Source organism: Megalops cyprinoides, chromosome 21 (genome assembly GCF_013368585.1).
Source record: "Megalops cyprinoides isolate fMegCyp1 chromosome 21, fMegCyp1.pri, whole genome shotgun sequence".
Taxonomy (NCBI): domain Eukaryota; kingdom Metazoa; phylum Chordata; class Actinopteri; order Elopiformes; family Megalopidae; genus Megalops; species Megalops cyprinoides.
In genome coordinates this window covers 13,895,595-13,921,340 of record NC_050603.1, presented here as the reverse complement: position 1 = coordinate 13,921,340, position 25,746 = coordinate 13,895,595, and the positions used below count along the sequence as shown (strand labels likewise).

The 25,746-nt window shown below is 44.1% G+C and overlaps 2 protein-coding genes across 2 annotated transcripts in view; both read right to left on the bottom strand.

Annotated features, from left to right (window-relative positions):
- The window catches only part of crybg2 (crystallin beta-gamma domain containing 2), a 30,007-nt gene extending 22,816 nt beyond the window's left edge, over positions 1-7,191 (bottom strand). The window contains exon 1 of the mRNA XM_036515969.1: positions 4,624-7,191. Coding sequence (XP_036371862.1) covers positions 4,624-7,076 — 2,453 coding nt within the window. The 5' untranslated portion in view covers positions 7,077-7,191. The remainder of the gene's footprint in view (positions 1-4,623) is intronic.
- Positions 7,165-22,470, bottom strand: LOC118769173 (uncharacterized protein YMR317W-like). Its single transcript, XM_036516202.1, has 4 exons — positions 22,209-22,470; positions 15,843-15,954; positions 7,216-9,008; positions 7,165-7,171 (listed from the first exon to the last, which is right to left on the bottom strand). Exons 1-4 carry the CDS (start codon positions 22,403-22,405, stop codon positions 7,165-7,167), a joined length of 2,109 nt encoding a protein of 702 aa, XP_036372095.1. The 5' UTR covers positions 22,406-22,470.
- Positions 22,471-25,746: the final 3,276 nt, after the last annotated feature.

The following is a 25,746-nucleotide window of genomic DNA, read 5'->3' as shown; positions in this document are numbered from 1 at the left end:
TAACGAGCTCGTTCCCATCCCGTTTGGCCTGCAGCCTGCAGCAGGGGAACTCGACTACCTTCACACCATTTATGTGCCACTTTTACACCATTTATCTGCCTTCTCCTCAGTCGTACTGTAACGTGCGGTTCATTCATTCTATGACTTGCAATGCAACCAGAAACCCAGAATCCACATTTGACTGGCCGTGCATCAAAATAGCTAGACAAACATTCTAGCTATGTGGTTAACCATATAGTCCATATCATTAACATGTATCCAAATGTATTAAGCAGGACACAATTACTTTGGTCATTGGTCATTGCTCATTGGTCATACAATTACTTTGGCCAAAAGTACACACCTGTTACCATACCACCAGTTAACTGCAAATGGTGTCCTGGCAATGAAGACGTTCTGTTTGGTTAACTGATTCAACACCATTCTGTATCTCATGCTTTTCACTGCACTGCATACAGCATCAGTGTAGTGCTGTAGGGCACAAACAGGTGATAATGCTTTATCTACTTGGCAGAGGATCACAAAAGTAAACTCGCACAGAGTGTTTAGGCTGCAGTATGTTCACTGTGCATTACTCCATTACTACAACAACTTTACTCTGGGGTCATTCACTTTAGGCTTGCCCTACAGCTCTGCACCACTAAAGCACTATCACACATACACCTATGGAGATCACACTACAGTATTACTTCTCTTTAGTTTCCAGCCTTTAGCTCAGAAGCTACTACACTGACGCTATAACGATCAGAGCAATATCACAGTAAATATCTGCCTATCTTGTCTCTCCAGCAGGTACTTCAGTACCACTCCTCTACCCTGGGGCTTGTAACACACATTCCACATCTTTCTCTGCTGGAGCATGCACACACAAGCACACACACGCACACGCACATGCACACACACACACACATGCACACGCGCACACGCACACACACACAGACGCATACACACACACACAGACCTCTGCTAGAACACGCACAGATCCAAATGTCAGGACAATTAGCACTGAAGTTTTCATGGAGGGAGGAGGGGAGGAGGGGAGGGCATATGCCTCACCCCCAACACACTCCCAAGACTAATACAAACAAGCTTTCATAACCCAACCGTATCCAAGCACATATATGTGTTGACATGGTGCCAAACCCTTACACCTGAGACAGACAACAAATTGCTGTCTGGTGGCTGACTGATCTCTGAACAAAACAGAATAGATGCTGAGGTTCACTTCACAGGTTTTGCTGAAAAGGTTTTTAAAAAACTGTAGATCAATGCAGAAACCAGGTAATCATTTAATTTCACTCAATAATCATAGTCATCAGCGTTGGCGGTATGAAAGCAAACCGTGTAAGTGAACACTGAATAAGACTGAAGAGAGTGAACTGGGTGTGAAAGCCACTTGAGCAATCAAACACTTTCCATCAGCTGCTCAGAAATAAAGTGAGAGAGTTGGACTGCCGTATCCTGAATGGCATGGAATCAGCAATGCCATTACAGTCCATTTCATTGCATTTTGCTTTTCCTACCGTTTTATAAGACAGTAAGGAAGCATACTCATTTATATTATTAATGTGCTTTCCGCAGTGCGCACCTTTTCATAAACGATCGATTTATAGAGCTGACTATTCACTGAGGCAGGTTCAGTACCTACAAGGCTACAAGCTGGGGATCTGAGGAGCGCTTTGGGTGACCATGCTCTTTGTAACAGATACACGCATGGTCTCGAGCAGGAAAATAGCAGAGCTGGAGAAGGATGTAGAAACAGGATATTGTTCAAAAATCACATCTGGAAATGTTTGAAAAGTAATAATCAAATTATTATTGTTACCATCATAAACTGTCAACTGTCATGGAATGGGAAGACAAAGTAATTATTTGTTTCAGGAATTTGCAGCTATTTGCAGAATGCCAATTGCATTCATTCCAAACAGTTTTAGCATTCTGAAGAGACATAAATACGTCCCAAACGCTATGTACAATATGTGTTCAGACTGATGCAATGAGCATACTCTCACTATGCTCTTGGAAGGTTTCAACAATGTGATAATATTGCCACAGCATTATAAATTGTTGTGAGAAAGTTATGCAAAATTGGGAATTATCTAGAATTCCGCTGTGTATCTGCATGTTTGAGCAGTTAAATCTCCCTGTCACACTCTCCCCAGCCCACACCAGTGCTGTAATTTCCCACTCAGTCCAAGTGTGGCTAATTACCCTGTCACCTCCGGTTTCCGTCTTGAGTTTAACAGATTGGCCCATTGCAGCTGCACCGAGCAGGAAGACACCACACAATGCCGCAAAGCATTTTCAAAATCATTTGTCAGTCGTTCATCAAAATGATACGACAATAATTTGCTTCATTTTATGTGTTACTACAACTTTTTTTTTCATTTTAACTGTTGAAACGTTCCATGAATGCAGCAAGAACATTTCCACAACCTCAATCTGACACACAAACACACACACACACACGTGCATACACACAGACACGCACACACATACTTTTATTCAATACACTACTGCCGCCATGTGGAGCCAAGAGGATGAACACTCTCACTCAAACGGTTCAACTTTTTTAGGAGTTAGATAGCAACAATTGCATAATTGACTTATGTAATGCAAGAAATTGAATTGAAGAACCACTTTTATCCTGATCCATCAGACCAGACCAGGCTGAGATCAGATCCAGCAAACCCCTCCAGATGGAGACGAGTTTGTCACATGCATCACGTGACCCCATTTTTTTTTTTTGTAATATTTGCATATTGAGACAGGAGAAACATGTTAGGAACCCTGTGAATCAGACAAGGCATGACAGTCTTGTAATCACAGACACATTGATAACCACCCCAGAAAAAACAAACAAATTCCCTGTAGAAGACAGCAAGGACCTGACTGTCAAAACAACCACACTGCATTCTGCACAGCACAGTCAATATAAACCATTTCTGTAGAGAAAGCTATAGGCAAGCAGAGAGGTATGAGATGTATGCAGAGAAGTATGTGTATGTGGCCGGGGCCAGAGGGCAGCTGCAACTGTGGTATCGTCTTGCTTCTGTCACCAAAAAGCCAAGGACAATGGTCAATCTGCGGCTGAGATTTATTGCTCATTCCACATTCTTGCTCAGGTGATGCACAAAACCTGTGAGCCCAGGTAAAATGCTTGGTATGTGAGTCTAAGTGAGGCAGACAGACATGTTCTGGGAGTTCACTGACAGCTACAGTTTTGGCCTGCTGACTTGACAAAATTGTATTCCATGATTAATAAAACTGTACCTATTATCTAAATAATAATAAAATGAGAGGAAAGTCAGCAAGTTTGTCAAGATTCATTGAACCCTAACCTTTAAGGTGGCATGGCACTGTCCTGAACCTGCAACCTACTGGGCATAAGGCTGTTTCCTTCACTCCAAGTCAGCCCAGTCGTGTGCCCAATTCAAAGGAAAGAGAAAGGAATATGCAGAAAATGCACACATACCATAGGATGGGTGTTTCACTGTAATTACAGCTACAGCCCAACCTCCTGTGGTATTCACCTGCTATATTTTACATACCAAACTGAACCAAAAAAAATGGCTCATTACCAGGGCACATACAAAGCACTCCAAACACTCCAAGGACTCACAGCCTGGGGTGAAAACCAGACTGTTTCAAATACCACAAAACAGCTGAACACAGGTTCAGATACACTGGGGGTATCTTCAGTTACTATATGTAACTGAAATGTTTTCTTTTAGGACATCTCTAATTCTTTGAGATTCTGTCTGCTATTACTTTTATTGTATTTGTGATACATGGTCTATGAAGTGGTCTGTGACAATTCTTTTCACGAGTGCAATAACAATTTGATTGACTAGTTGATTGATTAATCGCTCATACTGTGCTCGGCACATGGAAGACTGCTTGTGTCAAAGCTGGAGAGAGAGAAAGAAGGAAAGTGAGAAAATGAGCAAAAGAAAAAAGGACAAGTGAAGGGTCAGAGGAAGCAGATGAAATGACTGTCCTGTGATACAGTATTGTGTCCCCTGAACAATGTGAGCCCAACCTGGGTATTGTGGACATGTGGTCTCAAGAGAGACGTGTAACTTTTTTTTCTCCTCCTTTCAAGCACAACCTTGCCATGTGACCTGGTTGCAATTCTGTGTTTTCACATCTGAGATAAGCAAGCTGACCTGAGAACAGCTATGACAATACACCATGATGATAATAATCTATCATCTGCTAGCCGGTGGAGGGTTTTACTGTTTACCTGGGTGCCCAAGATTCTCCACTCATTGGGTCAAGGTTCCAGATCAAAGGTTAGTGCTACAGGCTAGTCTCCTGCTGATACATACTGTATGGTGTCAGAGAGTAACAGGACTATAAGTCTAAAAAGTAGTCTGTTAGCTAACTTGGACAGCACAGTTTCAGGTTCCACTCACGGAGAGAATAATCTCTATCCATCCCCATATCACTCACAAACCGAGGAGTATAAATCTCTGACCCTGTCCATCTGTGAATCACAGGACAGGCACTGCAGAGCCTGCATACCACACACACACAGTTAGTAAACCTGAGACAAGATAATCAGCACCCAGCAGCTATGTCAGACGGGAAAGAAATGACAAATAAATCAGGAGCGCTTACGAGTCAGCCGGAGTGAGGGGGAGCGGGGAAGACTGGGATTCCTCCACTTCTGTCAGCACGTCAGACAGCGTGGGAGCATGCGTGGGATCTGCTGTCTCTGTCACTGTGTCAATAAATGTGTCCGCTTTCTCTGTGCTGTCAATGAGCGTGTCGGTGCTGTCCGAGCCGTCAGTGTGAGCCTCTGCTCTCTCCGCGCTGTCGGTCACCGCGTCTGCTTCCTCTGTCAATCTGTCAGTGAGTATCGCAGTGTTATTGGTGTCATCGGCCTCGTGCTCGACCTCCTGTGTTGTCTCCTCGCCTGAAGGCGGCACAGAGTGGAGTGTCTGTGTTGCCATGCTCCAGGTCTGTTGTGGCCCCTCCCCTTCGGGCTCAGGTGAGGGAGGGGCCGGCTCACATTCCTGAGGTCCACGTTCCTGACAAACAGGTGAGTCCGGTTCCGCAGCAGGTATCTGGGGACGCTGCTGGACCTCCTCCCTTTCTTCTTCCACCTCCTCTTTCTGCCTCAGTACCTCCAGGTCCTCCACCTGCATCTCTTGCAGGTCCTTTCCACCGTCCTGCCCCTCCTCCATCTCTTCTTCCATCTCCTCTTTCTGCCTCAGTACCTCCAGGTCCTCCACCTGCATCTCTTGCAGGTCCTTCCCTCCGTCCTGCCCCTCCTCCATCTCTTCTTCCACCTCCTCTTTCTGCCTCAGTACCTCCAGGTCCTCCACCTGCATCTCTTGCATGTCCTTCTCTCCATCCTGCCCCTCCTCCAGTTGGAGCTTTTCCTCCTCATCCTCTCTCTGTTGATGTTCCCCCCATTTTGCCTCTCTTTCTTCCTCTCTGCCATTCGTCTCCTTCCACTGCTCTAGCTCTTCTCCTCTTTCTTCTTCTATTTCCTCTTCATTTTCACACTCCTGCTGAAGGGAAGGAGAATCGTCCATGACGTCATGGCCCCTCGGGGAAGAGGCGGCTTCATCTTCGTCAGGGCTTTCCTGGAGAATCTCTTCATCGCACTGCGGCTCCTCTCCACCTGCATCCTGTCTATCTGACTCTGTGACCATTCCCTCTCCATCTGCCTCTTCCTCCTCTGTCAGTGACTCCTGTCTTTGACTCATGGTGCCAGAAACGGCCACAGCTGGAATGATGGAGTCGGGGCCGTCAAGCTCATCAGCGGTGGGGTGTAATAGATTGTAGCCGTCACTGATAGAGATATCAGGGCTTGAGCAGCCTGTTTTCGGGTCACCTTCAGGAAGAGCTTCGTGGGCCTCAGTATTGGAGATGTCAGTGTTGGGGGCATCGTCATCAATAACATCAGTGTTGGAGGAAGGAGAGACATTGTCTGTGGTAATGACGGTGTCAGAGATGTCCGTGTTGATGGGGTCACTGCTGGGGGAGACTGGGTCAGAGAGCACGGTCTTGGAGGGAGGTGAGACATCATCCATGCCAATGGCAGCATCAGAGAGCTCAGTGTTGGGGAAGGAGGTGTCAGTGTAGATTGTGACAGGGTCAGGGAGCTCAGATTTGGGGAGGGAGGTGTCACTGCTAGGGAGAGGGAGGTCAGTGTCAGTAATGACAGGGTCTGAGGAATCAATGTTTGGGGCAACAACGTCAGACATGATGGCTGTAGGGAGGGAGGAGTCATCATCGGGCATGATAGAGGTAGAGATGTCAGTGTCAGGAAGGTAAGTGTCAGTGTTGGTATCATCAGCATCTGAGGGGTCAGAATTTTGTGCAACAACATCAGAGATGTCAGTTTTGGAGAGAGAGAGTTCAGTGTCAGGAACAGCAGTATCAGATAGCTCTGTATCAGGGAGGGACTGGTCAGTGTTGGGAATGACAGAGTTTGACATGTCATTGTTGATGGGGGTAGTGTCAGCACTGGGGGAAACAGTGTCAGATCGTTCACTTTCTGTGGGAAGGGAGACATCATCCATAGTGTCAATGGCAGTGTCAGACAGCTCATTGCTGGGGACAGAAGCATCTGTGTTTATAATGGCAGGGTCTGATGAGTCAATGCTTGGAGTAACCATGTCAGTGATGTCAGTTTTGAGGAGAGAGGAGTCAGTACTGGGAATGACAGTGTCGGAAATGTCAGTGTTTGGGAGGGATTCGTCAGTGTTGGGAGTGACGGAGTCAGACATATCATTGTTGATGAGGGTGGTGTCAGTACTAGGGGCACCAGCATCTGAGAGTTCACCTTCGGAGGAAGGTAAAACATCGTCAGCAGTACTGGGAACGTCAGACTGCTCAGTTTTGGGGAGGGAGGAGTCAGTGTCGATGAGGGTGGTTTCAGTACTGGGAATGACAGTGTCACATGGTTCAATTTCTAAGGGAGAGGAGACATCATCGGTAGTAATGGCAGTGTCAGACAGCTCATTGCTGGGGAGGGTGGTGTCTGTGTCGGTAATGACAGGGTCTGATGAGCTTCCATTATTGGGAATGAGAGTATCAGACAGCTCAGCATCAGGCATGGACTGGTCGGTGTTGGAAACAACAAAGTCAGACGTGTCATTATCGATTAAGGCACTGTCAGTACTGGTGTCAACAGTGTCAGCGATTTCACTTTCTAAGGGAGGTAAAACACCATCACCGGTAGCTGCAGCATCTGACAGCTCAATTTTGGACAGGCAGGTGTCAGTGTCAATGAGTGTGGTCTCAGTTTTGGGGGTGACAGTGTCAGAGAGGTCACTTTCTGTGGGAGGGGAGACATTATCAGCAGCAATGACTGTATCAGACAGCTCAGCATCAGGTAGGGACTGGTCAGTGTTGGGAATAACAGAGTCGGACATATCATTGTTGATCAGAGTTTCAGCACTGGGGGCACCAGTGTCTGAGATTTCACCTTCGAAGGTAGGTAAAATATCAGTGGTACTGGCAGCATCAGAGAGCTCAGTTTTAGGGAAGGAGGAGTCAGTGTTGATGAGGGTGCTGTCAGTGCTGGGGGTGACAGTGTCAGAGAGTTCACATTCTGAGGGAGGGGAGACATCATCAGTAGCAATGACAGTGTCAGACAGCTCACTGCTGGGGAGGGAGGGGCCTGTGTTGGTAATGACAGGGTCTGATGAGTCAATATTTGGAGAGACAATATCTGTGGTGTCAGTTATAAGGGAAGTGGAATCAGTGTTGGGAATGGCAGCGTCAGAAATGTCAGCGTTTGAGAGGGGGAGGTCAGTGTTAGGAATGACTGTATCAGATAGCTCTGTATCAAGAAGGGACTGGTCAGTGTTGGGTATGTCAGACTGCTCAGGTTTGGGGAGGGAGGAGTCAGTGTTGATGAGGGTGCTGTCAGTGCTGGGGGTGACAGTGTTGGGGGAGATGTCAGAGATGTCAGTTTTGATGGGGTAGGTATCAGTGCTGGGGCTGACTGTGTCAGAGAGCTCAGTTATGGAAGTAGGGGAGACATTATCAGTGGTGATGACAGTGTCAGAAAGCTCGGTTTCTGGGAAGGGGGTTTCAGTGCTGGGAGGGGAGAGGTCAGTGTTAGTCATGACAGGACCTGAGGAATCAATGTTAGAGGCAACATGGTCAGACATGTTGGTTTTGGGGAAGGAGGAGTCAGTATCAGGTGTGATAGAGTTAGTGATATCCGTGTTGGGGAGGCAAGTGTCAGCACTGGTAACACTGGGGTCTGAGGGGCCAGAACTTTGGACAACATTGTCAGAGATGTCAGTTTTGGGGAGGGAGAGGTCAGTGTCATGCACATTACTGTTGATGAGGGCGGTGTGAGTGTTAGGGGTAACAGAGTTGGAGAGCTCAGTCTTCTCAGGGTCTGAGAGGCCAGCTACTTTGGGGATGGTGACAAAGTGCTCATCTTCCTGCTTTTTGGGGAGTCCAAACTTGGACATGGACAGAGCCCGGGAGAGGGCAGCGCAGACAGCAGAGGGCTGCACGTCGCCATTTGACAGGCTGTGCTCATCTGCATGGGGGGAACTCCACACCTGGAACTGCATATCTTCCTGGCTCTCCTCTCTATTTACTTGCAACAGTAGTACCTCAGTACTCTGTGCTGGGGAGCCTGGAGCAATGGGGACAACATCTGGGGCCTTGCCTCCCTCCTGCCGAACAAGGCTGTCTGTCTGCATTTCCTGGGGCTGGAATTGGTCAGAAGGGCCGGGGGGAGGGGAGACGGTGTCCAGTGACCCCAGAGGTGCAGATTTGGACAACTCGAATCTGACCCGCTTGCTGGATAAATCTTCTGCGCTGGAGATGACACATGTGGTCATGGGCTCTTCCTCCTCCTCTTCATCCTCTAGATCCTCCTTGGGCATTTCCAGCTCCACAACGCTCTGGGAGAGGTCCGCCGCGTGCTGCTGCTTCTTCTTCTTCTTCTTCCAGCCGAAGGAAAAGGTGCCAAACCTGCGGGGCTTGCGGAGGTCATTCTCTGAGTAGCTCAGGGGCTCTTTCTGTGACACAGACAGAGAAAATGGCGAAAGAGGGAGAGAGAGGGCCACAAAGGTAGAGAAAGAGAGGAGAACAGAACAACACAGACAGAATAAGGATCTTGAGTTTTCAGGTACCTTTATTCTAAAAAGAAAATGTAGACATCCTGAAGAAAAAAAAACACTCAAATCATGTATGACAAATTAATTTCACTGCTTATAAATTCAGATTTTTTATTTTACTATTAGAGTTCTCTTCTCATCAACCCCCGTACACAGTATAATATCCTGGCAAAAGTCATGTGACACTCCACCTGACTGCAGGGAAATGGGTGTGATTACAGGTGTGACTTCACCTGGTTTTAAAGAATAACATTGGAACGTTGGAGTGGCCACCACAGAACCCTGACCTTAATCCAACAGCATATCTTTAAGATGAATTGGCTCACAGAATTGGGGCAAGGTCAAGAGGGCCCTTTTCAGTAATGCTGTGTGGAGTGGAGCATAATACCACCTACTTCCTACTAGAAATTAATATGCAGTCTTCCACAAAGCACTGAAGCAGTCATTAAGGTAAAAGGCGTAAAGACACATTTTATTCAAAACTACTCACTTCCTCTGACTTTTGGTAGGCTAATGTATCATAAGGTCCTTGCTATCCTCACATACGAAAATAAAATATTATGAACCTTTTTCTTGTATTAACTCAGTGTCATTCATTTTATGCTTCTTGCTAATCCTGGCCAACCATGCCCAAAAGTTCCAACCATTCTTTAACCAAAATAAAAACTCAAAACAATCGCCCACACTGTAGAGAAAAAAAAAAAAGCCGGTTGCTTCTTGAGACACAACTGCGCAAACCACCCCTGTTGGTGGATGGATGGATCAAGGTGTGTCAGATAGTTCAGCTGTTACTGTTCCATGAATCACCTGCTACAGGAGATCCCTGGTCTTTTTGGCTTTGGTTTTGTTTACTTCCTTTAACAAGGAAATTCTTCCTTGCCCACAGAGCTCGCCCAAATCCCCAGTCATGTGTGGCTTCCTTTGATATGTGGAATGTACAGTAGCATGCAAATCAAAGCAGGAATGCAGCATGCCGGGCAGAGGTCCAAACCCCTTGCTGACCGCTGGAGGGGAAGAGGAAGCTGACTGGTGGAGGGTAACAGCAGGTGGCAGAGGAGGCATGGCAGTGAAAAGCAAGCTGTTATCTGTTCTGCTTTCATTCCAGTGTTTGGACAGGTTTCCAAGCCACAGTCTTTTACACAGCAGTGTATCTGTGGCCCCTGTCCAGCATCCCCGCCCAGAAGGACCCAGTCAGAGGGATGAAAGGGAAATCTGAATTCCTGAGAATCCCGCCCTGCTCTGATAATGTAGATGGTCTGATAGGATTCAGCTGAATTCTTCTCTGATGGTCTGATAGGATTCAGCTGATGTCAAACCTGCTGGTGCTTAATCGCAGTGCAGAATGGAACATTAAGAACAAAAGAAAGCTGTCAGTTACGCTAGCAGTCAGATTCTCATCCTGGGTGGAGCTCTCTCATACACAAACTTACCCAGAGATAGAAGCTGAATGACAAACTAAAGAAATAACACTAGGTGACTAATCTTCAGGCAGAAAGACCTGAATGAATGTATATCACCAATGACCACATTGCCTCTCCCCCTCTCTCTCTCACACCCACCTGCTCTCTCTCTCTGTCTCTCTCTCTGTCTTTCTCTCTGTCTTTCTCTCTCATGCCCACTGTCTCTCAAATCCAATTCAGTTGAAGTAAACTTCATTGGTATGATCGAATTTTGTACTGCCAAAGCAAACTGAAAACCCTTACTCTGTATACGTAAAAATATATCCATTCATATATGGTGAAGCGTAAGAAAAGACTGAAAAATGAAGAGCACAGTTTTGAATGATCCTCCCATCTCATGCTGTCTCTTATTCCTTTCACTCACTATCTCTCACACTGTGGCAAGTGGCAATGTGTGTTGGCAATGCTACACATTCCCTCTTCTCTCTTAAGACTGACAGCCTCTTTGTCTCTGCAAGTTTCTTGAAATCAGGGCAAACTTCCTATATTTTGGGGAAGTAATATTCCCTCATGTCCCTGAACCTTTCACATTTGGTCACACAGCTCTGTCTCCACCTCCTGGTAATAACAGAGTGGCACAACCCATCTTGTCTGGGTTGTCGTACATGACATCGTCTTCCGGTCTTGATGGGCAGTTTCTGTCCACTCTGTGCTTAGTCAATGGCTTCCAATGTTTATGGACTTTCACCATGGTCGAATGCTCTGCCATGGTGTATTCTCTTTTTATGTGGACTAATACTTTGTACTTTGACACCTACTGATTTAGTTACTCGCTGAAAAGCCTAACTGAACATGTTGAACAAATGTGACAGAGTAGTACTCTAGCTCCACCTACTGGACAAAGGTAAACTGTGCCGTGACGCCAAGCCAAAGTAAATAGCAAAATTACCATTTTTTCAGCATTAATGTGGTGTAGAACTGTAGAAGTACAGCGCCTGTCTCTACATGGACCCCAACAGATGTGTTGAAACTCACCGGCTCGTATGTGTGTGTGTGTGTGTACAAACGAGTAGGTGGGGAAATTGCGCAAGGGTGTACGTGACGGGAATTTGGGGGCAAAAGTATGCATTTCATTAAGGATGAAAAACAGTGGCTATGCCATTCACATCAGATTTAATCAAGCAATTTGCCCTCAGTCAAATAGATAAGAATCGGGTCTCTACGAAAGTCGAGCCCTGACAGGTTTTGGGGAGTTAAACGGAGTCCTCTCTGAGAGAAATTCAGGTAAAGCAACAACAAAACAAGCGCTGCTTTTCCAAATGGTTGTTAGCTGGAGAGCGTTAGCACACGTGTCAGCGTTGCCTGAGGAGGTCAAAGAGCGTTGTTTTGCTCTGAGTCAGGCATTCAAGCCTTTGCCATTCCATATTTTTTGTGTGCCACGGCTCCCTATACACAGAATCTAGTCAGACTGCACTAAACTTGCGGTAGGACTTGAATTGTGTTATGCTCACACTCACTGGTCTGTAAGCGTTGTTAGCCTGGTCTGACGCTGTTGCTCAATTACCTTAAAGGGATACATCTAAGTTCTATTCTGCTGGACGTCACTCTGAATAAGAGCGTCTGCTAAATGAATGTAATGTAATGTAATGTAATCTAACCACATTAAACTCGATAAGTAATGTACTCCAAAGTCTACAGTTTCTCTCCATGACTAACGCTTGCCTAAATGGTGTGAGCCACTCACACAGCAGGCTCAACAGGCCTGGCTTTGGGTTGCCAAGTTTGCAGTTACATCTGCATTCCACGCAAGCGTTCCACCCCACTCCATTCCAGTGACCGGGGAGAAAAGCATCACAGGATATGCAAATCTGCCACTTAATTTTCCTACACATTTTTCCTTAAGTGAAAGGGGGCGATAATCACTGCTGTGTAACAGAAGGAACTTTATTTTTATGCAAGCACTCTTCCTTGACTCAATGACCTAAACCTCAAGGTTCATTCCATCAGAATTAGTTACTGGCACACTCCTATAGACATCAACCTGTAATTGAGGTTTAGATGAAGACAGGTGACAGAAGAGGAAGAGTCTGAAATTCACAAACACCCCGACAATCCCATGTAAGGACATTCTGACTTCTGAGTAGCAGGTATAACCAAAACAGTAAATATGTCTCCAAGGTCTAAATAAATCACTTCAGAGCAAAATGCATCTACTTATATTGTCTTCTCTAATGAAATTTGTTCCCAACACACAGAAAGTATGTCATGGTATACATTAAATATTTAAGCCAGGGGTGAAAAGGTAGGCCATTACATGACACTCATACCCTGACTCAAAAACTAATTCTATGGCTGTCTGAATAATATCCATGTTCTCTGGAGCAACAAGTGGATCGGGGGCATAGGGTGTATATGTACATGGTAGTATGCAATCTCCTGTGGTGTCTGTGGTTTGGCCAGTAGTGTCACCAGCCAGAGGTTGTAACCTCTAACACCTACAATACAGACAGATTCACAATTACAATTTGACAAGTTCATTATTCATTACATTATTGGCATTTAGCAGACACTGTTATCCAGAGCAACTTACATAGGCTGCAGTTTTTTTTTTTTTTTTTTTTTTTACGTGTTATCTATTTATACAGCTGGATATTTACTGAGGCAATTCTGGGCTGAGGTCCTGGCCCAAAGGTACAGCAGCAGTGCCCCAGTGGGGAATCAAACCAGCAACCTTCACATATAAATAGGTGCACAATTTTATCGGAATCGCAAAAAACATGTCTTCCGCAAACACGTGAATTCATGCATGTGGTATGTGTAATCTGGAGCAGTCATATAATTTGTATGCAAATTCAAGAAACTGATGAATTCCAAAATGTCTGTCAGATTGACCATACTGCTATAATATGCAAAAAAATTGATGGTACGCATGCACACCGAATCTGGCCCATAGTCTCAACCACTAAATTTCTTGTTGGTGCATGTTTGCATTCACACCTAGCAGCAGCACTGGGGGTGTAGAGGAGGGCAGGATTGTGGCTGGTCAGAAAGGGAAGGGCTAATAGCCCTGCTTGTTCTGACAGGAGATATCCCATCAGTGGAATATTTAGGTGATGGGGGCTTGTATACAGGTCCAAGGGCAAGGGCCCACAGACAGGTCACAGCCTCTGCTAACACTAATCAGACAGATGAGGGTCAGTTAGGGTCATTTTCACATTTTCTGGGGCCCGAGGCAAAATTCCTGAGAGGAGTCCCAATCACAGTGCATGCTATGCTTTGTCCCACAAGCAGGGCTTTGTCAAATAAGCCCCTTTTCCAAAGTAATTTTCATTGCTTTCAGACCTCTTTATCCTAAAAGGCCACTTGTGCCTGCATGACTTGAAAATTAACTAAAACAGGGACTGCTAATGTTTGTGCAGTTCAGTTATGCCACATGTTTAATTAAATATGATTGGGTGCTGAGGGGCTGTGGGTCCAGGCAAACTCTGTTCTTAGACACCCCAAATACTGCTCCTGGGTCCAGTTCCAGTCTTTATGAATGTAAATGCCTTTTATATGAGCAATCAAGAAAAATATGTTCAAGCAAAACAGATAGAATATACCTCCCCAGCTGAATAACATCTGATCACTGAGAATCTGAGACGCACACGTTCAAGGTCTGTCTTTGCCACAATGAGACTCGAACAAACAAGGTAGCAATGTTCAATGACGAGTTTAAGCCAAACATTGACTGGCACTGAAAACGCACAGCCGTAACACCAAGACAAACAGAACACAAAATCTATCAGCAGGTCCCATGACATTACAGCTATTATCTGCTCTAACTGTATGTCAGAAGACAGCATTACGCCTTAAAGTAAACAACCACTAAATAAATAAATAAAAGTCACCATATCAAACTTTAAGTCATATGACAGATACATTCCTAAAAAGTCTTAGTATATTCTAAAATGGTTTATTACAGATAAGTTTTAAATTACTATGGTAATTTCTACACTATACCATTACTATGGTGTAGTATATTGGATGGGAAATGAAGGCATATGTACACTATATGGACAAAAGCATTTGGCCACACCTGTTTTTCAGGGTTTTGGCTAGGCCCCTTATATCCAGTGAAGGGCAATCTTAATGCTTCAGCATACCAAGACATTTTGGACAATGCTATGCTTCCAACTTTGTGGCAACAGTTTGGGGAAGGCCCTTTTCTATTCCAACATGACTGTGCCCCATTGCACAAAGCAAGGACTATAAAGACGGTTTGATGAGTTCGGTGTGGAAGAACTTGACTGGCCCACACAGAGCCCTGACCTCAACCCCATCGAGCACCTTTGGGATGAACTGGAATGGAGATTGCGAGCCAGGCCTTCTCGTCCAACATCAGTGCCTGATCTTTTATAGCTTATATATCATTTAAATTAATATCCAGTTATATAAATAATCAGTTCCGGTTAAGTACCTTGCTGAAGTTTACAACAACAGTTCCCCACATCGCTTAAGGTGATCTGAACCATTGGCAATCTTAATGATTCAAACATATTTTGAATACTGTTACAGAGTGGAATTCACTCTGCACGTAGTCATATTTTAATATACTGCGTATTCTTTTTCAGGAAACAAGGCATCACATAGCAAACACACAGGTCTCCTGCTCACCAGATGGTATTATGGCTACTCACTCCTGGTTGTTAACTTTATTTACACCTGAGGGAGGGTACGGCAGGTGTTAAACTCAGATGAGGTCAGATGATCCATGGTCAGGGCTGTTTGGACAGGGGGAGACACACCTGTTCAGCTAGCCCTGGGAGTGCTGGGCAGACAGTCTGGGAATACTCCCCATGAGCCTCTCCTACACTGGCCAACCTCTAATAGCTGTCAGTAAAATGTATTGCTCCACCTCACCCACCCCTCCACTGTGATGCTCTCCTTAAGTATTAACCTTGAATAGGTTTGGAAGATTTTGAGAGCTAGTACTGAGATTCTTACTTGCTGTTCATTCATTATTTGTCACAGGAGGTTCTTGATGTTTATATATTAGATTTTTAATATAAAAATACACTATGTGCCTTTTTTCATAAATGAATGTGTGGAAGTTCTGTGTAAACATTAAGATGGGCTTTCAGTTGATTTCTTTCTGTGAGTAAGCATTCTTTCTGAATCATTTGAGCAAGTGCATTTCACCCTCTTTGACATCAGATGCAACTATGCTCACCTAAACAGATCAGTCCCTATTTTGTTGGCATATTCAAAGGTAACATGGCCACATGTCTAAAATGAACATCAATGTCCTCCAAGCCTGACTGTGATGATGAACAGGGCTGCGACGCAGACTGACCTTTGACCTGGGGGCAGTGCAATATATGGTCACCTTCTTGTCATCTCCAACATCCGGCCAATCCGTGCCATCTTTCTTCTGAGCCGTTTCAGACCCATCCAGTTCATTCTGCCTGGAGAAAAGAACACCCCTACATTACAGAAGGAAGGAAAGGGCCAAATCAAGCCAAGAGTGCCAGATTTAGCTTTTCCATTTTGACAGCCAACCAGCATTTTATATATTCCTATTTCTACAGCATTGTATTCTTTGCTGGCCAAGTGAGATTGTTTATCTGAATTGACCACAAATATACCTTTTCTTCATTCATTAATTGGACTGAAGTTTGCAGATTGACATTTTGTAAAGAAATCTGAAGACTAGGAAATGCAGATATGAAGGTTTTAGGTTGTATTTTAAACACAGTTTGAGACTTTATACATGGCTGTGGCTCTATATGCTGATCATATGACCTCTTGGTGTTGATGCTGAACTGTAGAGACTGCAGAAAGCGCGCACACACGTACACACACACACACACACACACACACACACACACACACACACACTGGTTCACCACTGTCAGCAGCGGTGAACAGGATGAACAGGCAGAGAGGGAGCCACAAAGTCTCCCCTTCTGCTTCACAGTCTTTTATTGCCTTTCAAAATTCCTTCATACGCAGCACATTTCCTCTATGAAATTATGGCCTAGTGATGAACTGTCACTAGTTAAAGGGTGCACAAAGTCATTTCATTCTGTGCAGGTATGTGGGGGGAGGGGTGTTTGAACTTTGTTTCACATATTTAACATTCTGTCAAGTGTGGTGCATATATGTACATATCCAGGCATCCTAAAGGTGCAAAAAACGGACAGTGGCAATTTACCAGAATTTTTCAAAAGTGCATTCCTCTGATTTGTACTATCTCAAAAATGACTTGCTCACTCATAGGAGCTGCAGCCTACTGCTGGATCTGACAGGTGCAGAACATCATCTCTGTCTCTCTCTCTCTCACATACACACACACACACACACACACACACACACACACATACACACACACACTTTCCAGAGCAGCACCTTTTCCCTCACACCACATACCATAAGCTTATATTACTTCTATACCTATCCTTCCTGCTCTTTTCCAGGGTGCCTTACAATGCTCATAGCTTTACATTTTACATATTTGTGTATATTCATCAAAAAGTGGATTTTTCTGCTGGAGTGAACTAGCTGAAGTACTTCCCTCAAGTGCAGAACAATGGTATCTCAACAGGGATTCAAAACAACAACCCCAATACAAACAAGGTGATCTGATCCTTTGTGAAACCAACTACTGTACATTTTGAGGAGCACGGTTGGGGACTAGTTTGAAAACAGACAGGTTCAACAACTTCTTCCTTCATCAACCCCCCACCCCACCCCCCCCCCCTCAAGCACACCCACGTACTCATCCATCAATCACTGTGTCCATGTGTCATCACCTTACGTAAACAAACTAAGGTTTTGTGCAATGGTTGTGCGTTTGTGGCAGTGGAGGCACAATGCCTCACTTATGTGGGCTGGAGAAGGTCCTGCACAGGAGTGCAGCTTCCTGTCAGAAGCTTTTGCTTGAGGGCTTGATCGGCGTTCAACTCCACATTCCAGAGAGGAGCAGGTGCCACTCGCAGTTTCACTGAGACCTGAGGGGTGCTACCATGCCACCAAGCTTTCGCTTGAGGACTTGATCGGCGTTCAACTCCACATTCCAGAGAGGAGCAGGTGCCACCCGCAATTTCACTGAGACCTGAGGGGCGCTACAATGCAACCAGAAAGGCTGCATTCTGAGCAGGGGGCTCTTCTTGAATGAACAGGACCTGATCTGGCAGCTGCCACTGGTGCAGCCTCTCTGGTTTGTCCAGATTGAAACCCCTGACCAGCGCACTGCATTGCCTGTTTAACCCTGTGAGACACTTCCTGAAACCAGACCTCGTACCTTCACAGGATGCCATGTGACAAGTGTGTGAGGAATGCAAGCCATGCAGCTCTTGCATCTTTCTGCAAAAAGGGATGTCAAACCGCCGCATGACATGAACTTTCACTGCTAGTTTTCTATTAGAGTGCAGAACACGAGTGCGTCATTGGGAACTTGCAACAGTATTTCTGTGCACATGCATCTGAGTGCAAGCATGCATGTATAATACATGTCTGTAAACAACTGAGCCTGTGTGCATTGTGGAAGTGCACGGGAGACAGCCCTAGAGGGAGGGGTTGGGGGCCATGGAGCCAGGCAACTTGGCCTTCTTTGTCGGTCAGTGGAAAGCACCGAGCCCCGCCCCTGGACGTGCCCTTAAGGCAGCGAACCCTGAGGCGCACAGATAAGAGAGTCAAGTGCGAGCTGTCATCGCCTCAGGGGTGTCACGGCCGAAAAAAGGAAATGGAATAAATAACACTAGCAATCAACACCGCACCCTAACAACTGATAAACAAGCCGATAAACTATGTATAGGCTGTGGATTGTGCTGGTCCACTTGTCATGTATGAGCATTTCTCTCAGAGTGCGACTGAGTGGTAAGCTGCAAGTGCTGCACTTTGATTGGTTCCAGGAGTGGGCGGAACCTTCCTATGTTTGCCCCCTCATGACGATGAGCAGGCCGCCCAAGATGGACAAATTAGCTGCAAAGTTGCTTAGAACTATATTCTACGTGTTATGATGATTTTCTCCAATTTTCATACCTACTTGGATTGAGCATAGTAACGACAGTGAAACTGCATTCATCTGATGATAAAATACCACTGTGATTGTAACGTTGTCAAGAAATACGTTACAAGTTTCAGACAGGGATGACATCATTTTCTTTGGGAGGATTATCTAGTATGCAAGTATACTGATGCCATCTCCTGCCCCGCTGATCACAGCTGTTCAACGGCTCAGTTTCCAGGGTGCAACACATGTCCAGATTAAGAGAAGGGCAGAGCTAGACACTCCCTGTTAGATTGGAGTGGGACACTTCTCCTTGGTGCCACCAAGACTCTCAGACTTAAAGATGGAAACGCAAGCAAACATGTTCACTAGGAAGATTATGGCTGGGCATTTTGCACACCTAATTCACTCCAGGTGTGATAAGCCAGTGGATGGTGCTGACCTCTGGTCACCTTGTAATGGTGACTGGAAACATTGATTGCAGTTAGCTGTGGACTACCATTACTAATACAGGAATTTCCAGGATTATATAAGAAATAACTGATTCTGCTTTGGCTTGCACTATGCCTTCTTAAACCTCCTTAAACTGTAATAAAGACAGTACATCAAATAAAAGTAGCCCTACCATAAATCAGCTTGTGGTAGGGCTTGAGTAGTGTTGAGCAGCATTATGTAGTAGTGTTATGCTAACACTAACTGCTCTGGGAGTGTTGTTAGCCTGGTCGGACACTCTTGCTCAATTAATTTGAATGGATACACTTCTGTTCCATTTTGCTGGAAGTTGCTCTGAATAAGAGCGTCTGATAAATGATGCAATGTAATGTAAAGGTTGTCTCATTTATTGATCAATTGGTATTACATTTTCTGTACACTGCTCAATACTACAGGCGCTGACTGCAGAGCCCTCCTGAACACTGCATACACCACACCGCCCTGCAGAACACTGAATACACAAACTTCACTGAGCTGCGTACTGTGATCAGGTCTCCATCTTACAGCTGTGGGCTCACTGTTGTTAGCTGAGGGATTAAAATCAGGTCAGAGGGAGGGACAGACGCACACAGGCATCATTGTATTTAGGATCATCTTCATCCTGGCTAACGCTGCCAACAGAGCCACTGTTGTTTCATTGTGGACATATTTCATTTCGCAGGTACAGAACTGCACCCTCAGGTTTCACACAGGAGGGGAGCAGAGAGGCTGGACTTTATTTTTTATTTTTTTCTGTTTTGCTGGGCCAAGACCTGGAACTCAGAACACCTGTGTTTCAGTACTGTTGGATTAAATATTAAAGTAGCTCCCAAACAGTCTGTCTCCCAATAGCAATTGATCTAATGCAAGAATGCAGTCACAAAAGCCTTTAGCCCTGACATAGTCCAGCACAGACATTACAGTCTCACTAACCACACAGACTCCGGCAGCTGTGACACAGAGCAGACTTCATTAAGCCTTCATTAAACACTGTTGATAAACAGCATTCACATCGACATGGAGGGGTTGACACCGAAAGGCTGAAAAGTGCCATACTGTCATTACCTTCCTATACAGGAGGTAGGAGCGTCCATTAAAATGATTTTTCATTGAGTGATACAGTAATAAGAGCTCCGGAATTAGGCTGCAGTTACTGGTGTGATCAGTTACGACTTCATCCTTAGACCCATGTAGAATAAGCCAGCATCCATCTACACCAGTTTATTACTAACGTGCTCAGAGTGAGGAGTTTGTTTTTGTGTTAAGAGTCAATGAACAAAGTTTTTTTTTTTATACATACACTGCCTGTTTACAGAGGCATACAGAGAACATACTGTAGCTGGGAATGTTTACTCAAGGTACATTGTGGATAGGGAGCCAACAAAAACAGATGACAAACACTGGCATCCAAAGTGACAGGCCATAGAATGGAATGAATGAAAACCTCACCTGAACTACATGTGTTCATGGTAAAAAAAAAAGGATCTTTCAATAGGATGGTATTCAACACAGAGAATGCTGACCTGCTCAGAGTAGGCAGCACTTAATTACAAAAAGCAAGGAGAGTCATCATACAGGACACCACAGTGTCCATTTAACATGGTTTCTCAAGCAGAAAGCAAAATGCGTTACTACTATGCCCAAAGCTACGTGCAAAAGTACTTAACAAATCTGTCACGCCTCACAAAGGCTCTGTGCACTGGCAGGAGGCAAAATGCCAGTTTCTAAAGACACTGCATACAATCCCCTGTGTGGCGTATGTGATCAACTGATGTACAATGGGCGTTTTTGCAAATGCAGATCCCTTTTGAATGCGGCGGCAGTGTGGTGCAGAGGTTTTGGAGACATGACAGCTCAATGCCCAGATGAGGCAGTGCCATTGTACCCTTGAGCAAGGTGCTTAACCTGAATTGCTAAGCCTTCACTTAGGCCTTAAGCCCTGTAAGCTGCCGTAAGACTGTCCGCCAAACAAGCAGCATGCACTGGAACTGCCAGGGCATGCAGAGTTTCTAAACCACTGCGCCACTCAAAGCTGCCTCGACCACAGGACAACCAGCAAAGCAACATTGATACAAATGGTAACAGGTTTTACATGGTCTTGGTTCAAAGGTCACGAGACCAGGTCCTTGTTTTGGCCACAGTCACAAGGCCATTTATTTCTCAGACTTGCCCTTGATCTTCTTGTGCTCCTTGTGCCTGGTCTTTTGTTTTATTCATAGCAAATGTTATATATGAGACTACGGATATTCAGAAGACGTACAGAAAGTGTCTTGATCTCAGTATTGTTCCTGAAATCAGGTAAACCACCTCTTGATCATTAGCTCAAACAGCAGCAAGGTCATGGCCTGTACTATGCACTATGTCCCTGACACTTGGCCAGGGTCAGGGACACAGCTATTAAAAGGCTTGTGTTCTTTTCAGGGTACCTTAAGTGCATTCCATTCTGTAAATTTGTGACTTTGTACTTTTTGTCACATTTTTTTCTTGTTGTTTGTTATTGGATGATTAGTCCAAAATTCTATAACCTGCATGAAGTTGTTCCTTTGTACTTTTTTAAAGAATTACATTATATATGTCCTAGATGTATTTTACCTCCATGTCTAGATTGAATTATTGCTTTTTCTTTTCTTTTCTTGCCTACAGATCAGTCATGGAAGGAAAATTATATCAACTATTGTTTTGATGAATATTGGGTGACCTGTGGTGAAAAATGAGATGAGGGGAGGCAACTTGGCCTTGGCAACTTGGAGACAGGGAGGAGAAAAGAGAATGTAGGTTATCGCGTTTTTCCAGGACATCATTCATTGTGACATTCCTCGAAATAAACATCACCAAACAAGCTACAGTAACCCTGGACATTCACCATCCTCCGTCCCGGAAAAATAGATGTTACTGGCAAATATAAAACATAAACAAGATGTAGTAAACTAGTGACGCAATAGTATGATTACTGTAGCAAATGCTCAATATTTCTCACAAGATAATGAAGCTCCGCGTGGTTTTCCGATGGAATTTTATACATATGGTTTGCTGCACGTGTCACACGAGACTTGCAAATACACTTTGCAATAAAAATAACAGGAATAAAGAAATTTTGGCCAGCGAATATGATGATATTTTTTATGCCACCAGGACGCGTTTCAAGGCCACAGGTTGGTAAGCACGAAATAAACAACATCAGTGCCAACACAAAGCAAGGTTACCGCTGATACATTTTTTTAAATCTTGTGCATTTACCTGACAGTGTTCTCTTCGTCTGGGTTACCGGCGCCAGGCTCCGTCTCCGTCTCCACCTTCTTCTTTTTCTTCCACTTGAAGAGTTTAAAACTTTTCGCCTTGCCGCTTTCACCGTCAACGGACTCCTTGAGGTTCGCCTCGCTTTTGGAAAACAGGTTCTTCAGACTCTTTTTGGTGGACCCGCTCTTCTTCGCCATGGCAACAACCAAAAAAACCCACCTTACTCTTTCCGAAAAAACAATGACACGCACGAACACAGATAGATGTCCGATTAACGAAGATTACGAAGACTAACGATGTAGATGTTTCGGAAGCGATTAATTGCTTTCTCTCTCTCCCCGTGAGTCTCGGGGAAGATGGACGAAAAGCTCCTCTCCGGTATAGCTGCCAGAGCGCTGACAGCTGTTGCACCTGAATCACTCTCTCCTGCAGCCGCGCACAGGTGAGGCGAACACGCCCATCTCCCCGTGCGCCTGTCACAGCGGTGGGATTTAAACAGTGAATGACAGCCACTTTTCTTTCAGATACAAAGTGTGCACACGTATATACACCAACATGATACGGTGACGGGGCTTGGAACAATGGTTACAGACTGGGATTCTTGGCGATACCTTTGAGATAAGCATTAATATTGCAATTTATGTATGATCATTAAAGTAAATATCCGGGGCAAATAAAATGAAGCAATCTATGACTAAACAAATCATAATAAATGGTAAATGATAGATTTAGTCTTTTAGTTGTTTCAGTCTTGAAATCATTTGCGTGGGATGGATCTATTGATTATCCATGAACACTGTTTGGAAACTGAAAGTACTTTACCAGAATGGATGGCAAAGTTGCTGCACACAAAATTACTCATCCCCTAATAGGCGCCGTAATGTGATCCATGAAATAGCAATTGATTTATTTTAAGAAAAATGTATTGAAGTAGGGTTAATTTATTGCATCACATTTGACTGGTGTTGTGCTAAATATATCTTATATTTCCTCTTTATTTTTTTTCTAATACACCCCTCATTTGTCAGTCCTGGATGATATACTGTGTAGTGAAGCATTGATTGAAGCTGTATTTAAAAATGAATTTGCAATGAATTAATCATTTATTAACGCAATAACAAACTTCTTTATTAATTTTATTTTTCTAGTTTGTACTTGCGAATTTGTTGCTTGTGAACTGTCATTTGGAAATCTGCTGTGCACTGTTTTTGCGAGACTCAGATATTGATCTGTCATTCCAAGAAAGCTTCTTCAATTGAATTGAATCTGTATCTTAAGAGCATACAAGTTTGGGCTGCAAGATATTAAACTGTTGAAAGTAAAGGCTAATACTGAGCCACGTTGGGCCTTCAAAAACATAATGTCCCTTCCTTGCCTCAGGAAAAGTGATGATAACACTCAATATCCCATTATCTTTCAACACTGTGTTTATATTTCCTGAAATTCAGTCTATGTCTTTTCCTTCCACTGTACCCTCAACTGAAGGTATACCGCAGATGTTGCGTAAATGGAGGTCACAATATTTGATAGCTCTAGGATAGGTACTTACATATTTCTGAACATACATGCCTAAAATAATTATGTAAAGGACAACAAACTGGCTTAAGTCCTTCTGCCACATCTTCTGCAGCTCTTATATTCTGATGACACTACGTGAATAAAACATAAATACAAAATCAGTAAAAAAAAAAAAAACATCCTTTGCTGAGGAGAGGAGCAGCGCATCATTCGGAACTGCATAGAGTAAGACAGACTACACAATGACAGCATTCAGATTAAAGGCTTCTCAGCGCTGCTGTTTTAACCTTCCTATCGCTGGTTCATCAGTGTTTTATGACGTTTCCCTCCACCCTGTCACCTGTGCACAGCTGTGGCGTTGTCACATGGAATGTCCACTTGCTCACCGGCGGCGGGCAACTCCAGGCATACCAGCCTGTGAGTGGAACTCTGCTTTCACAATCCACTGCATGAGGAAAAATGTCGCTCCTCCAGATGTTTTTAGATCCAACAAAAACAGGTCTACACTGTTTCTATGCTCATGCATATATTAATGATAAATCCAGTAAAAATTTTGTGGTTTACAAAGACCACCGTGTTTTTAGCGTCATTTAAAAGTTGAAATCAATCTGTACTCTGTTTGTGATGAAACTTAAATATCTTCGCTATATTCTATACTCTCTATAGCGTATATATAACTGTATGATGGCCAATTTTAATTGTCTTATTAAAACATTCATAGCTGTGTACCCTCCTTTGTCATGTGGGACACATAGAATAAACACCATTTTAGTAAAATGTCATCTCACACATATGAAAAGGCCAGACTCAAATTACTCAAAGATCAGTCTAGCATACTCACAAAATACACTTTTTTGAGCATTTGCTTCAATTCAATAGTTCTTCCGATGTAATGTTTTTGAGGAACAGGAGATAGAGTAACTTCTAGTGGGAAACTGAAAAAACAACACTAAGGGTCTGTCCTTCACCATGTCAATCAATTAAAATAATTTTATTTGGTTAAAGCTCATTATATTTTTATATTATTTTATACAAAGACTCATCGTGAAATACAATTATACTAATATCTTATTATATTTAGAAATGTTCATTTTACTTCCAAAGTGCTTTGGTGTGCTTACACAAAGTACTGTTTCTGAGTTTTCAGCATTTCAGAGGATGCAAATGAACTGGAATTATTGCCCTGTTATAAAGCATTCTCAAGATTTCCACTCCCAGAGATAATCTTCTTAGATTCCTCATCTTTTCTTAAAGTGCATCTTGGGTATTTCTCTAAAAATGATTAGCAATCCATCAATATATGTATATATTATTACATAACATTCTCTTTATTAGTGGAAGCTCAAAATTACTTTTATGTTCACTGTATGAGTTTGCTGAGCATCAGAAAAGCAAACCCAACTACATACCAAGCTTACATCAAAAGATACAGCCCTCACAAAAACCTCTTTGTAAAACAAAGCTGACTTTCAGTCACTCATGTGTCCCAGTGAAGACCTCCCTTGAGGTTAATTCTTTCAGAGAAGAACTGTATGTGCTTTTTAAGCCACCCAAACTCCCAGTCCAGGGAAGGCAGCACACGAGAGTCCAATGGCATGAGAGTAACAGGCTGTCCAAGTCCTTAACAAGACATCTTAGAGGAGCTGACCACACTCAAGAGGCTGATCCCAGAACACGGCTAATGGGCGTAAATCTGCAGCCTGCCGCTCAGTGGCAGGCCTGTGTGTCTGGTCTTGCTTAAAGAATTGACCTTTGGCTGTGCATTTATTCAGCGTATGATTGAGCAGATTGACCCAAGTGAACTCAGGGATTTGTGGAACTGTGGAGAGTTTAAAAGATTGTGCTCTCTCCCTCCAGACAGCCGTTTATTCAGATTGTTGCTCTCTTCTCCACTCCATCATTCAGTCAAGTTGTAATTGTGGTGACAGATTTGTGCTCGTGTTCATATTTGCTTTTCAATGTTGAGATGTACTGGTGGACACACATGAGCACACTGTCATAAGGCTGAGTGTAAATCCCT